Raw genomic sequence first — 16,147 nt, forward strand, 5'->3', positions numbered from 1 at the left:
GGTCAGCCTCCACATCTTATTGCTAGGTAACACGCACTTCCAAATGGGGAGAGTCTTGCTCAAGGTCTGTTGGGCTGGGTGGGCAGGTGCAGAGCCAAGGCTAGGGTTGAGTATGCTTTCTGATTCCAGAGCCCTATGTGATAACAACTGCCATCCATTAGTGCCCCTGAGTCCGCAGAAAGATCCCACCCTTATTCTCTCATTTGATCCCTGCCTTGGTTTTGAGGTTCTCTAAGAGAGAATCATAATAACCATGCTAGGAGGTAACATTTACCGAGTACTTAAATTATGCTAGGCATTGTATGTTACTGTCTTTCTGTACATTACCTCATTTAATCTTCACAAAAGCCCTGGGAGGTCTTTGGTATCTGATATTTTTCTAACTTCTCAGGATTTTGAGACTGCCTGAGGATATCAAATGCTTTGACTACTAAAATGCTTCCTCATGAAATCAGCCCCCACCCAAACACCCCTGCCTGTTTAACATCCATCATCTAAACTACCCACTGTGTCTACTCTGCCAGCCGATCTCTGGGTTGATAGTCATAGATTGATCAGCAATGCAATACGCAAAGCCTGGTTGGACAGACCTGGTTCAAATCCCAGCTCTGCTGCTTACTAGATGTGTGGAAATGGATAAATTCCAGAACCCGGGGATTTTTTTTGCTACATGGCGGGAGTAATACATACCTCAAAAGTGTGATCATATGCGAAGTGCTCCGTGTGAAAGCACCCACCTGTGCCTAGCCTGGGCTAAGTGCTCAGAGACTGCTGACTACATCAGTTTTTGAGTTGCCCTGATGAACATGCCAGGGTTTTATTTATATCTGCTCCGGATTGAGAGTTGGCTCCCAAGACAGTTTGGGCAAAGGAACAGTATTGCTCCTTTATTCAACAGATGATTTTTATGAGTGCCAACTATGTGTTCGGCATTGAAAACAAGCAGCAAATAAAGACCAGCTCCCATGAGGCTTATACCCAGACAGGGGAAACAGCACGGATCACAGGAAAAGGAATGAGCAAAGTAGTGCCAGACTTAGTTTAGTGCTTCGGAGAGGCGCATTGCCTGGTGGGTAAGACTATAGACCCAGAGCCAGATATCAACTTGGACTCTTCCTGGCTGTGTGACCTTGGGTGATTACATAACCTCCCTGAGACACTTTCCTCAAAAATGGGGCTTAAAAATATATCTACCTTGGGGTGCCTGGGTGGCTCAGTCGGCAAAGCGTCTGACTTCAGCTCAGGTCATGATCTCACGGTTTGTGGGTTTGATCCCCGCATTGGGCTCCATGCTAACAGCGCAGGGCCTGGAGTGTGCTTCAGATTCTGGGTCTCCTCCTCTCTCTCTGCCTCTCTCTGTTCATGCTCTCTCTCTCTCTCTCTCTCTCTCTCTCTCAAAAATAAATAAACATTAAAAGTTAAAAAAAAAATCTACCTGGGGGATTTGTGAGGACTTAATCCACATAAAGCTGTTCATACTGTGCCTGGCTCCCAGTATGGGCTCAGGTATTAACAAGGGATGAATATTTTCAACCGACTATTCCCCAGCCTTTCCCACTGTAGTGAGTGTGCCTGTGAAAGTTACTGTAGGGACTTACTTGGCAGTCACAACCCTCCAGAGATCAGAGACCAGCCCCCCAGCATTAGACAAACCAATTTAATTGTTCTGTGTCCGATGAAGGCCAAGACACAAGTATCAAGTAAACATACCCAGAGGTCTTTTTTCTTGACCCTGTAAACCACGCTCTCAGGGCCCTTAGATTACTGCCACTCTCAAGATCCAACATGTTGCACTGATTTTAGTTACAGAAATCCACATTCATTGCAAACTGGAGATTTGAGGCTGGAGGTGCAGGAAGCTAGTATATTGGTCAGCCGAGCCTTTAGAGCTTCAAGGCCAGCAAGAGTCTGGGCCGGGCTTGGCTGTGCTTAGGGCATGGGACATCAACGCAGGACACAGGTACGGGGTTATACAGGGGAGGCTCTGCACCCACTTGGGGGCTGAGGATCAAGCCTTCCCTCTTTATAGATATACTGGCTCTCTTACTTCCCCTTCAATGGCCCTTCTACCAACTCCCACACTCTTGCAGCTAGAAAGAAGACAGGAAGAGAATTATCTCTCTCCCTCTCTCCAGCTGCTCTTGTTTTTTAAATGCGTCTGGCCAAATGCAAGGGGATCAAAGGCAGTCCCCAAAGTAGATGGTGTTGGAGCAGCCACGACCTGCTGCTTCCCAAGGTGGGTAGCTCATCAATGGCATTGAGGACTTGGTGGCCATCTGATCAACAGCCAGAAAACACCCATGCCAAGCCTACACCCCACTCGGTCACGGAAGTTCAAAGCTGATCCCACTGCTCAAGCCTCTAAGGCTGTAGCCCAGAAAGTACTCAGAGCCCTTTCCACCGGGGTTCTTGGTTGGGCACCAGAGTAAACACAAAAGTCATCCCTGGTTTCTAGAGGGCCTGTGGCCGCTTTCTGCCAAATTCTGACATTGCTCCTAATTCTCCCCATCTCCCCAAATCATATTTTGGTTTACTCCTTGAGGAAAAGGAAAGTGCATTCTGCCAAATGCTATTTTGACAGCCAGACTACTTTTAAGAGCAGTGCAAATGCTGTTCTCTTCCCAGAGGGAGGCAAAATGAAACACTGGGTTGGGCCAGCAGAGCTTGGCTGTAGAGGATCATTGTCCTTGTCATTTTGTTTTTTGAGTTCTAAGGTAATTGCCTGAATGTCTCAGTGACAACTCCTTAGGACAGAGAGAGAGACGGAAGGGGCAGGGATGGGGGTAGAGTGGACGGAAGCGAAGATGCTGACCTCCCGGCTGGAGTGCTCCAGGAATGGGGCTGGTGGAAATGTTCCCTGAGATATCAGGTGGTTTTCACAGTAAGAAGGTCAGCTGAGGTCATGCTGTTGTCTCCGAAGAGGAAGTAGCAAAAGCAGCAAGACGTCTCACATTAGTTGTCAGCTCTGGATGGGAGGCGTGACGAATTGCTCTCGGGGCCTCCAGGAGCCAGCTGCACTTTGTCCTTGGGCTGAGGAATGGGATTCAGTCTCAGGAGAACCAGTGCTATTTCCTGACGACCAGCATCTCAGGGAAGTTCTTGGCCTGTGCTACATTCAACGGGTCAAATTCTATCTTCTTCCCAACAACACAGAGATGACACTGAGGAAACAAGTGGGAAGGGAGGTCCAGGGGACCTGCTGGCACCAACATCAAGTAGGGTATTTGGTCACTGAGGCTGTTTCCACGAAGTTCTGCAACCACCGCTCACTGGGTAGGGATTTTCCTTCTGGAAACAATGATGAGGTATAAATGAACATCTCAAGAAAAGAGAGCCCATCGGTAACAGTTGTTCTGAAAATAACCAGGTGGCTCTGGAATTGAGAAGTCAGGCTGTACTGTAGTGCTCATCTTCTCACTCTCGTATTCCACACTTTAAGAATGGATTATAAATACTTTGGGCTTCTCTTCTGGTGATGGGGTGCTGGAGAGTTCTATATTGTCCACAAGGACATTCTTGTCTTCTAGTCTAATGACAGTGGGCTCAGGGGTGGGAGATGGGGTTGGGTTTTTGTGCATGTGGGGCAAGCTGGTCTGGCTGATGTCCAGGTCTTTGAAAGCATGAAGCATGAACACACCCAGAATGATGGTGACAAAGCCAGAGAGGGTGCCCACAATGTCCACTACAGACATGCTGTACCATTCCTTGAAGAGGATGACGGAGGAAGTAACCACCACCGTCGTGAAGAACACATAGTAGATGGGGAACACCAGGGAAGTATTAAAAATGTCCAGTGCCCTGTTCAGGAAGTTGACCTGAGTGCTGAGAGAAAGTGCCAGGATGAGGGACAGGATGTAGGGGAGGGGATGCCTCACAACTGGCATCCCCTGGAAGAAGTTCTTAATGGTGATGCCCAGACCCTTGACGGCAGACACGGAGAAGGACCCAATCACAGAGCAGATGATGATGTAAACGAGGATGTTCCTTTGTCCATAGCGTGGGGCGATGACGAAGATGAGGACGAGGCAGAACACCAGCAGAAGCACAGCAAACACGATGTACCCTTCAGGAGGGGAAGAGATAGATAATCTGAGCTACAGAGGATGCAATTAGTATCTAGAGCCCCTACCCATGGTGATGGGATGTAACACAGTAGGGTTCCAGTCCCATGACACAACTTTTGAATAATTTGGACAAGTTATTAATTAAACCGCAAGACCTCCATTTCCTCATTTGTAAAACAGGGCTAAGAATAGGACCTTTCTCGGGGTACCTGGGTGGCTCAGTCAGTTGAGTATCCGACTTTTGATTTTGGCTCAGGTCATGATCCCAGGGTCGTGGGATCAAGCACCATGATGGGCTCCATGCTAAGCATGGAGCCTGCTTGGGATTTGCTCTCTCTCTTTCTCTCCCTCCCTCTGCCCCTTTCCCCTGCTCTTGCTCTCTCTCTCAAATAAAATAAAATAAAATAAGATAAAATAAAATAAAATAATAAAAGAATGGGACCTTTCTCATAGAGCTTTTTTGGTGGGATTTAATAAGATAATGCATGCTACAAGACTATGTCCCCCCAAGTTCCTATGTTGAAACCTAATTCCCAGTGTGATGGTATTTGGACATGGGGCCTTTGGGAGGTGATTAGGTCATGAGGGTGGCACTTTCATAAATGGGATTAGTGTCCCTATAAAAGAGACCCCAGAGAGATCCTTCACCCCTTCCACCATGTAAGGGCACAGAGAGAAGATGGCCATTTATGAATCAAAATCTAACAGGGCTTTGATCTTGGATTTTCCAGCCTCCAGAACTGTGAGAAATAGATATCCATTGTTTATAAGCCACCCAGTCCATGACATTCTGTTACAGCAGCCTGAACATACTAAGACAATGCATGGAAAATATTTAGAACCATGCCCGGCACATAATAAACACATGATAAATGGCATCAATACACATCAGGCTGGGAAGCCTGTGAGCTAACCCTAGGACCAGCCCCCCAGCTTTCTTTCTTTAGCTTCCCTCTCCTCCAGGTGGCAGCACCTGGCGTGGTCAGCACGCAGCCAGACCTTCCCACTCACCGGGGCTCGGAGCCTACCTGTGTCTTTCATCTTGGCAGCCATCTCAATGACGGTGGAGACCTTCTCTTCCTCAGGAGCGTGTATCACCATCACTGTGCTGCCGGCCACACAGATCACACAGCCCAGCTTCCCCAGCAGATTCAGACTCTCTCCCAGGAAGTATGAGGACAGGACAGCACTGCACATGGAAATGGGAGATAGAGATTAGAAGCCATACTTGTCCCAGTGTCCTGAAGGAAAATGGGGCCTGAGCAAGCGCTCATGGAGAACAGATCAGGGCTCACTGATCTCCTCCAAAAACATTTGAAATAGAAACTTATTTAGGGGAGGCTTATGGTGTGTGCTGGAGGAATCGACGTATGTGTGGAGTTCTTTCATTTTAGAGACTAAAAGATCCCCAAACACAAGAGTCGGAAAAGTCCTTCAAAGCACTCTTGTCTAACTTCCTACCAATGAGCACATCTTCTCTTAACATTACAGACTGCTTTCAGACATGGCTTGTAAACCACTGGTGGCAAGCAGCTTGCCCCTGCACAAGGCAAATGGATCTACTCTAGGTTCATTCTAATTGTCAAAAATATGGTAATTTCTACTCATTGTCCTATTTCTATTCCATGAGCTATACAGAACAAATCTATTCCTTCTTCCGTTTGTATATGCCAATATAAACAACCACAATGACAATTATAGGCACTGTGTCTTGGGCATATATAATATGTACTAAGTATTAGGCTAGGAATTTTCTACTTATTATATCTCACTCACATCTCACAACTCTTTGAGAAGTAAAATATATTATCCCCATTTTATAGATAAGAAACTGAGTCTTATAGAAATTAAAATAACTTGGCAAGGTCATGCAACTGGTAAGTAGCAAGGCCAGGATTTTAGCTGAATTTCTGTCTATAAAGCCTATGGTTTTTCCTCTATACTTCATTGAAGAGAATTCTTGTGACTTCCCTGAAGTGGGTAAAACACCTCCAGTTCCTTGCTATTCCTTGGTGATGTGATTTTCATTCCCCTCACATCCTCAGATGGCAGAGGTGAGGGAAGAAGGGAGGGAAATGGGGCAAGACAGGTATGATCTCATGGTAGGTTTCTATTTCCTTACAAAGGTAACATTAACTTGGGGTAAAAATCAGTGGCTGATCTAGGAATGAATTCCTCCCCCCAAATCCTAGTTAAAGATATGAAGGGAGGGGAGATTAATGTCCAAGCTCCTTTGAATGTCTTCTGTCTCTCCTTTAAAACTGCCCATAACATTTTACCCAGAATGTGTGTTCAAGAGAGTCTGGTGGCATTAGCACAGGCAGACGTCACGCGATGGAGTATTCCCCTCCTCCCCCAACTTCCTGGGAGTGGGAATTTGTAAGTTAATCAGATACGCAATAGAAGTATCACAACTACATCAGCCAACTGTACCATGTGAGTCACGGTTCTGTTTGTTTTTGATTGTGTAAACGTTACAAAATTGTCATCAAGATGGTAAAACAAAACAGGAAACTATGGGTGCTGGGTGTGGTCGGCAGGGCTCCCAGGTTAAGCCAATAATCACAGCCAGCTTCAAATGGGGCTCCAAGACCCCCACAGAGGAACTATGCTTATAGTTCAGGAGGAATGAGGCAATGTGAAGCACACATACTTAGTATCAGTTATTTTAAAAACTATTGGATGTCTGTCAGGCAACACGGCTTAGTGGCTTGAGCACGTGGCCTTTGAAATCAGACTGCTTGGGTGGGAATCCTGGCCTAGCCCCTTAGGACCTGGCTGATCTTGACCAAATTGCTTAACCTGTCTTGGCTTCAGGTGTCTTCTACTTTCTAGTTAGTAGGGAGGCTGTGAGGATTAAATGAGTTAATACATGGGAAACATTTAGAACATTTAGCACATAGTAAGCCCTCATATGTGCTGGCTATGGTGATTCTTCACTGCCAGTTCTGTACTATGCTTTCTTTCTTTCTTTCTTTCTTTCTTTGTTTTTCTTTCTTTCTTTCTTTCTTTCTTTCGAACATTTATTTTTGAGAGACAGAGCACGAGCTGGGGAGGGGCAGAGAGAGATGGAGACACAGAATCCGAATCAGACTCCAGGCTCTGAGCTGTCACCACACAGCCTGACTCGACGCGGGGCTCGAACCCACACACCGTGAGATTGTGACCTGAGCCGCAGTTGGATGCTGAGCCAGCCAGGCGCCCCTGCACTATGTGCTTTCTGTGCATCATCTCATTTAGTCCTTGAAGCAATGCCTTCAGGTAGGTAGTATTAGCATCCCCACTGAGCAGACAGGGAAATTGAGGCTTAGAGAAGTTAAATGACTTGCCTATGGTAATGTAGTTACTACATTAGGCAGAGCTAAGGTCAGAACTCAGGGACAGCTAATACAGAGCTTATGCTTTTTAACTTGTATGCTGCTCCTACTGGAGCACGAAAGCATTGACATGAGACAGTCAGCTTGGTGGCAGTGGGAGCCCTTCCAGCTGATCTGGGTTTGGCCTGCCCTTCTATTGCCCCATCGTTTGAGGAGATGCTAGAGCAATCAGCAGCAAACAATCTACAGATCAGGAGCTCTGAACAGCACAGTGCCTCTTTCTGGGAGCTAATATCGACCCATGTCCCTGACTGCAAGTGGCAGTTGACCCCACTAGACAGTTCCAGACCTCAACAAACTGAAAATATGAAGGAGGCAGAGACAGCAAGAGAGGAGACAATAACCTTATGAGGACGCTCAGCGCTCCCAGAGGCGTGACAACTGTTGCAGGAGCAAATGCGTAGGCCCCGAAGTTGGCAACCTCTCCAGCAGCCACTAGGAAATGAAGGGAGAAAACACGGTAGTGTGGCTTCGATGCATCATCTCCAGCCCAACTTAACCTGGGCAGAGACAGCTTCATTCAGTGGTCAACCATTCACAGGATCCCAGACCATCATTCCTTAATGTCTTGATCCTTATGCTCTCCTCATGGCCAATCTGATCAGAAGGTCAGGCCCAGATTATCCTGATCAAATCCTTCCATTTTAGATGGGCAAGCTAGGCCCAGAGTCCAACGTCACAGGACATGTTTGTGGAAGGATGCTTTCTTGTTCTTGAGGTCTCTTGGCTTCTAGTCCAGGCACGGCTAAATGTATCTCAGGGACTGTTGATGTTTCATCTGTATATATGAGGTGAGTTCTAGAAAATGTTAATTTATCAAATAAAGAAACATTTAATTATTGGTTCTCTAGGTACCTGTTGGTCATGAGGCCATCTCTCCCAGATTGACAGGCAGGTGGTTAGAAAGTCTGACATTCCCAAAGGGCCTAATTCTCTGCATTTGAGTTTCTAGTTTGCAGACTCCTGAAAGTGCCCTTTCTGTCTCTGCTGGTAGAGAATGACCCGGGTCTGCCCTTTGAAAGTAGATGATGAATGTTATAGCCCTGGCTATGACTAGGGTCAAAACCTGACTTATAAATGGAAAGCTGGATAATTTTCCATTCAAAAGAATTAGGGTTTGAAAGCCAGAGAGGGTGGGTGGAAAGCGGGGGAAACGTGTGAATGTGCAAATCTGGGCAAACTGCAAGTGGCAGACCAGCCATGTTCTAAAGTGAGCCAACACACGGCCTGTGGAATGGGAAAATTGGCTGAGGAGCCCCAGCCTCCCATGTAGAGATCCAAGAGACTCCAGCCAGGAGTGATAACTCTCTATGTTTCAAGGGAAGTTGAGAAAAGACACCTTTATCATTACCAGCTCTCTACAAACCTCTCTGGGGTTAAATGTTTCATGGATGAAGGACTGACTTTGGGTTGAGAAAGAGATCTGAAATACAGGTAAAATGTTCAACCTGCAAAGATGGTCAAGATGTTCCCCTTGGGAATCTGGGTCTCAGATTCACACTTTGCACAATGGAGACAGAAAGGCCCCCCTCCGCCCCTCCTTTCATCTCCGCCTCTGCCATCAAAGGGTCACTGTTGTTAGTAAGAAAGAACCCACTTACTGGTGAGAAATCCAGCCCACCACATGGCATCCTTCAGGTAGCCATACCCTCCGTCCACTGTAGAAAGGAATGGACACAAAGTTAGCTTGGCCATGCTCTTTCAGGCACCTTTCCTATCTCTACCTTCACTCCCCAGTCTTGAAGGGTTCAATATATGCTAGCTGGTTAGTTCTCTGGGCTTGCTTCTGGGTGAACTTATCCATTCCCCAAGTTTTAAATACCATCTTTATGCAGGCATCCTTATTTCATACACGTATACTGATCCTTTCTTTGGATGTATGTATGTTCAATTGCTTAGTTGACATCTCTTGGATCTCCTATAGGCATCCCAAACTCTGTCTTAAATAGAACTCTTAATTTTAAATGCTCCCCACCCACCCACCTACCAAATGAAAGTCAGTAAATGGCACCTCTATGCACCCAGTTGCTTAAGCCACAAACCAGAGAATCACCCTTGACCCTCCCATTCCTCCACCTTCTGCATTCCATCCATTCTGCTAATTCCCTCTCCAAAGAGCATCGCACATATGTCCACTCCACTGCCACCACTCAACTCCAAGGCACTACCACCTCTGGCCTGGGCTGAGGCAATAGCTCTCTATGTTCATCTGATTCCACTGTCATCATCCCTTTATAACCCACTGCCTTCATAGCAGCCAATGAATTTTAAGAATGTAAATCATACAGTCACCCCTCAGCTTGCAGCAGGCCAATGGCTTCCAAATACTCAGAGGATAAAGCCCCAAATCCTAAATAAGCCAGTTTGTAGTTTTGTCCCTGTTCACCTCTCCAAAGGCATCTCCTACCACTCTTCTTACTAGTATCTACTCACTCAGGCTTTCTTTTAGTTCGTCCAAAATCACGAGCTCTTTTTGGCTTTAAAACCTTTGCATGTGCTTTTCCATGTTGGAAACAGTTTTCTTAATGATATTTGCTTACATATATTTGCTCACTCTACAGGACGTTGCTTGAATGTTTCTTCCTCTAAGATGTCCTCTGTGACCGCCTTATCTCTATTATTTCTCCTTGGGATTCTCTTTCATCACACCCAGCTTTTCTCCTTCATGACATTTATTTATAAATTGAATTAATGTATTTATTTTCTGGCATATCTCCCACTAAAATGGAAACACCAGGAAGTCAGGAATTGTGTCTGCCTTGTTCACATGGTGGACTCAGAGCCTGGCACATAGTCAATACTCAATAATAATAGTTATGATGATGATGGTTATGATGGTAATAGATGGGTTTTAGACAGTTATGTGAAAATCCAGAGATTGTGTATCGCTTTTTGTAAATGTCTATTTTTCTAAGAAGATCTTTAGATCTCATCAGGTTCCTAAAGGACTCAGGATCTTCCATAAAAGGAGCACTGAGAGCATTTTATGCTAAGGGTTGAAATCTCATTAGATAAGGAAATAGCAGATTGGAGGGAAAAAAGGATTCCAGAGAAGCTACCTTTCTGAATGGTATCAGTGATATTTACCCTGCTTTCTCCTGGCACACGCAAATCTTTTCCTGGCACTTTGGGAGGTCTCTGGCCTTCTGAACACTTGTCAGGAAGTGAAGGAGAGAGCAACAAAGACCATTGCTCCTGACTTCCTCCCCACATCTCACAGCTTTCCATTTCAGAGGGCACCTGGCTCTAGCCCTGGATATCCAACTGTCTGCCGGGCCGTCCCACTTAGAGAAGAGTAATACCAATACTCGTGCCAAGCATTTTTGTAAACACACTACCTATCTTCACAACAATACTAGAGGTTGGAACTGCTCTTATCCCCATTTTACAGATAAGGAAACTGAGGCACAGAGAAAGCACTTTCCTTGCCCAGGATCACATCACCAGGAACTGAAGAGCTGGAATTAGAGCCCCAGGAGTCTGCTTCCAAAGCACAGTGTCTTACAGAACACTAAACTGAACATGCCCAGACTTGAACCATCGTCTTCCCATAAACCCGCTCTTCCTGCCTTCTTTATCACAGAAAACAGCACCCTCATCTCCTCAGTTGCTCAAGTCAGAAAGCTGAGTCAGCCTCGACTCTGTTTTCACCATCCCCTGGGAGCCAGTTGACACCAAACCCAGAAAGCTCTCTTGGGACTCTACCACTGTCTCCATTCCCAGGCCCAAGTTATGCTGTCCCTCTCCCCTAACTGGTCTCCTGGGCACCAGTCTTGTCCCTAATCCACCGTCCACCCAGCAACCAGAAATTTTTTCAAATCGTAAATCGAACTATGTCATTCCCCTGCCCAAAACCTTTGTCACTTACAATTGCACCCAAACTCTGTAGCCCGGTTTGCAAGACCCTTCGCGATCTGGCCCTTCCCCCGTCTCTTACCCCTCGGTGCTCCAGCCATCCTGAACTACTTTCGGCTTCCAATGTCACTCATCCTCTCTCGCCTCTGAGCTTTTGCACTTGCTGTCCTTTCTGCCTGCATCACCATGTCTTCTTCTCTTCTCCTCCACCTTGCCATCTCATCGTTTAGGCCCCAGCTTCCAGATCACCTCTTGTAGAAAACCTCCCCTAACCTTCCAAGCCTGGGCTTTACATGCTCCTCCAAAATAGTCCCAAAGGATTCTGTATTTTCCCCATGACAGATAGCAAGTAACCTACTATGGAACGATTGCTTATTGACTTGCCTGTGTCTCCCACTCAACTCAATGCCCCACAGGGCACTGTCCCCGTGTCCAGCATGGTATCTGGCACCCAGCAGGTTTGCGGTGAATCATGAGCAAATAAATGAATTCCTTGACACATGATTCCTTTTCTCCAGAATGTTTTCACAGTAAGTCCCTTGTGGACAGAGACCCAGTAATTTTTCTGTAGCCTGTAGCGGGTTCAGTGTGAAGTTAATAGGGCACACCAGTGTGCGGCAATGCTCTGGGCAGAGGTATTTGTATGCCCATTTTGCATAGGGAAGTTGAGGGAAGTTGAGACTTGCCTATGATGACCTAGCTGGTAAGAAATAAAACTGGACTAGATCTGGGGTTTCTGATTCTCGGCTGTGAGAATTTTCCTTATCTGTACCCCCAATTAACTTATCTTGAAATTCTCCAGAAATGTTGGATTTTAAAGGAACGTCTCCTGCTGGTGGACTGGATTCCTGGTGGAGTTGACAATGAGTCTTTTGTGACCATTTAAGCCAGGCTCTGAAACTGCTACAGTGGCCCCCCTATGAAGGGAGGTGCACAGGCCTGGCCCAGGGCCCAGTTGCCCGGCACCCCATGCCCACCCTCCCCCTCAGGACCCTACCAGCCCGTGTGGCCCCCGAGGCCACCAGTCGTTGAAGGCCTTTCTTCTTGAGGATGACACTGCTGCCGACGAGGAAGCTGGACAAGAAGGCCAGGCCCAGACCAATGTAGAAGCCGTAGCTCTGCCTGAACCTCTCCTTCCAGCTGGTAGAGGTGACATTGCTGGGCACCTGGGGGCTGAGGTCACTGACGATCTGGCACAGGACTTGTTGGGAGGAGCAGTAAAGGCTGATCAGGGAACCTGGACAGGAAGACCATGGTAAGTGAGTCACGCCGGGTACATTTGGGTGCTTCCAAGATACTGGAATTGGCGGCTCTTTCAGACCCCATACTTCAGCTTCCAAGGCCCACACAATGGGCCTGAACCTAACAATAATAATTAACATTCACTAAGTGCTTACTCCAGGCTAGGGGCTTTATTTGCATGAACTCATTCAATTTTCATAACCATCTGTCAGGTAAGTGCTGCTTTGAATTCCCATTTCATAGATGTAGAAATGGAGGCCATGAGAGGTCAGGCACCTTGCCTAAGAACACAGACTGTCTGACTCCAGAAGTCCAGCACATAACCCCTAAGGTGTACTGATGCTCCCCACACCCAGCAGGGTTCTCAGGCTCTCAAGCTGTCAGGCATCATTGACTCCAACTTCCCACCCTCCACAGGAATCTCCTCCCAGCCTCTGGACTTCCAATAGCTCAGGATCACACAGGGATTTTCTCCTCCAAGAGGCCTCTTCACTTCCATATCCCTACCTCCAGCCGCAGCAGAGATTCCTGACAGGTAACATGAGGGAGTGAGGCCTGCAGGTCCATAGCCCCTTCTAGGCCTGAAGATGACTAAATATAAGCACCCCGTTTGTTAGAACGGCCCATTTCCAAGCCAGATTTTAAGACCTCTGGTGCTGACAGTCAGTGGCTTGGGCCTCCTTCAGGCCTCAGAGACATTGGTGTCCCTGTCACTCCATGTGGAATCTCTTCAGTTTGCTTTCCAAGTGCTTGAGATCCTGAGAGTCTGAATCAGCCCTCATGCCCCAGAACCAGCCAACCCTTGCTTGCCTTTCTGGCACAAACACCAAGGACAATAGGACAAACTTGGGTGAGGGGCAGACCCTCAGTCAGAAGAGCTAAGCTGCCTAAGTTCAGTGAAACAATATAAAGCACAGCCAATAATCCTCCAGTTCCAGTGCCCACATGGTCCTCTACTCTGAGGCTTTTCAGGAACATTCCTACCACAGAAATGACACAGTGATCATGTGCAGGGTTTTGGCTGGAGAAACTGGGACCCTGATAAGTTTGGTAACCTGAGTAAGACTACACTCGTGGTAAGAAGAGAAGCCAAATTGTTCCCCAAGTCCCTGTGATGCCAAAGCCTTGCTCTTAACTGCCACATGTACCCCAAAGAGCAGGCAGCAAGGGTGGGGTGGGGTTTCCTTTGGCCTCTTGAGGGTTATTTTAAAATTTAAAATATTTAAAACATTTAAAAATCCTATTTGCCCGGGTGCCTGGGTGGCTCAGTCAGTTAAGTGTCTGACTTCACTCAGGTCATGATCTCGCGGTCTATGGGTTCGAGCCCCGTGTCAGGCTCTGTGCTGACAGCTCAGAACTTGGAGTCTCCTTCGGATTCTGTGACTCCCTCTCTCTCTCTCTCTGCCCCTCTCCTGCCTGCTTTTTCTCTCTCCCTTTCTCTGTTTCTCAAAAGTAAATAAACATTAAAAAATTTTAATAAAAATCTGATTTCCCAAGAAAATTCAGCTTTTGAGCTGCCTGTGTTTACCTTGTTGAGTACACCGTCCCAACCGACAACTGGCTGCAGTTGAGAGTGGTTCCCCCTTAGGAAATGCACCTTGCAATTCCTCAGAGTCCATACCTGGCTCCCTTCAATCATTCTGGTTATGTGCTCAGCCCCTGTAGGCATCTGAGTTTGTGACCTCTGGTGGTCAAAGGTCTTTTTCAAACCGTGGGTCACAAAGCTCCAGGCTGCTGTGCCAAGGATGTAAGCCTGGGCCGGGTTCTCCTCATACCAATTAGAACTACAGGCGAGCCACTAGATGGGCCCCAAAGCCCAAGGTCATGCAGCTCTGGCTTTGGTGTATCTGGAGGATAGAGCAGCATCTTGGTGGAATAAAATAAGGGCAATGCTGATCTTTCTTCCATGGCACAGAATGGCCTGTCTAACCCTCTTACTTGCAGCTGGGAAAACTGGGGCCTAGAGAAGGGGAAGGACTTGCTTGAGTCTCACAAAAACCTAGTGGCAGAGCTGGGCCTGGAACCCACCAGGGGACATCCATGTGTCTTTCACAGTGGGAGATCTCTCTTCCTGACACCTGTGTCACAATCAAGAGAAGATGAGACATGAAGCCATTTCCATCCTTAATGAAATTTGGTCTGACCTCTTGCTCCTGTTCCTCAGCTCAGACAGTCTAGTCTGGAGAGTTCCCTGAACTCAGGAAATGAGCCAGAGCCTGGGAGGACATGGGCCAAGGAAGGTGACTCCCAAGAGGAAGGCCAAGCCCATCCCCACGCCCTTCACCTGCCCTCCTGAAGGTGCATCTCCAGGAGGTGGAGCCACGGGGTGAGCTTGCCTGTTCTGGGAAGCACCCTCTGCTGAATGAAGTTTTCCCAGGGGGACGAAAAGAAAATGAAAGAGGCTGAAGGCCAAAGGACATCCAGTTCTGAGAAGGAAGCTCATTAGACAAGCGGGTGCTGGGCCCGGTGATTCTGGGTTCTTTTCCAGAATATGCTAGGACTGGGGAACATATTCTTCCCCAGGGGAAGGTGAGGCTGAAAATGGACTGCATTGTTGGTCAGGAGACCAAAGCCAGCCAACACCCAAAGAGCTGGCTTTGAACACTCACTGGAGAAGAGAAATTAGAGAAACAGGGCTACCGGACAAGTTACAATTGCAAGAGGCGGTAGGAAAATGGAGACATAGCAGGAAGAGAGCACAGTAGTCTGAGTACAGGTTGTAGGATCCAAGGGCTCTAGCTTTATATTCCACTTCCCCCAGCGGATTAGTTTGAGCAAATCATCAGGCTTTTCAGAACTTCAGTTTCTTTCTCTCCAGAAAGGAGACGGCGAGGTGATCATATCTACCTGCCCTCTAGAGTTAAGGATAAATGAAGTAATGCAGGTAAAGGGCCTAGTCTACCACCCAGTTCCCAGCAAGAACTTAACATAAAGCTAAAGGTCTTTCCTATCCCTTCCTGGGTAGCTCTTTCCCTCCTTTCCCTAAAAGGTGTGTGTGGGTTTGGGGGTGAAGAGTCTCTGCGCCCCTCTCCCTTGCCCCAGGGAGACAGGCAGACCCGGGCAGGTAGTAGAATCTGAAGCAACTGTATATGAGAAACAACCACGAGCCCCCCCTCCCCCTCTGGTTGACCAGTTGCAATCAGTGCTGCCCGCCTCCCGCCTCCGTCCCCACGCGTCCCCTTTCCTCCCAACCCCCCTCTCAGCTACCAGCTCCGAAGACGGGGAAGTCGGCCGGAACCCCGCTTCTCCCCAAGACTGGCCAGAGCGCGATCCACCCTTCCTCGGTTTGGGCCCCGGCCACAGAGGACGCGAAGGAAAGGAGCGGCGGCGAAGGGAAGGCGCGAAGCGCGGCCCGCACGCACCGTTCTGGCAGCTGGTGTTGCTGGCCCGCAGCTCCATGGGCCCTGCGCGCACGGACCGACGCGCGGGCTGCTGGCGCCCCGGGTTCCCCGGTGCCGGAGCAGGTGGCCAAGACTCGTCCCCCGCGTGGCCGGCCTGCCAGAGGCTGCCGGGGTCGGCCCCAGGGGTGGAGAGAATGACGCGCCCCAGAGGGGGACGGTCCTCGGGGAGGAGTCACCCAGAGTCTTGGGCAACTCGTTGGGCCGGGGG

At 48.0% G+C, this 16,147-nt stretch overlaps 1 protein-coding gene across 1 annotated transcript; it reads right to left on the minus strand.

Annotated features, from left to right (window-relative positions):
• Positions 1-1,392: 1,392 nt before the first annotated feature.
• Positions 1,393-16,111, minus strand: NIPAL4 (NIPA like domain containing 4). Its single transcript, XM_007077592.3, has 6 exons — positions 15,901-16,111; positions 12,294-12,533; positions 9,043-9,099; positions 7,786-7,876; positions 5,093-5,253; positions 1,393-4,063 (listed from the first exon to the last, which is right to left on the minus strand). Exons 1-6 carry the CDS (start codon positions 15,935-15,937, stop codon positions 3,435-3,437), a joined length of 1,215 nt encoding a protein of 404 aa, XP_007077654.1. The 5' UTR covers positions 15,938-16,111; the 3' UTR covers positions 1,393-3,434.
• Positions 16,112-16,147: the final 36 nt, after the last annotated feature.

This window comes from Panthera tigris, chromosome A1 (assembly GCF_018350195.1).
Source record: "Panthera tigris isolate Pti1 chromosome A1, P.tigris_Pti1_mat1.1, whole genome shotgun sequence".
NCBI classification, from domain to species: Eukaryota; Metazoa; Chordata; class Mammalia; order Carnivora; family Felidae; genus Panthera; species Panthera tigris.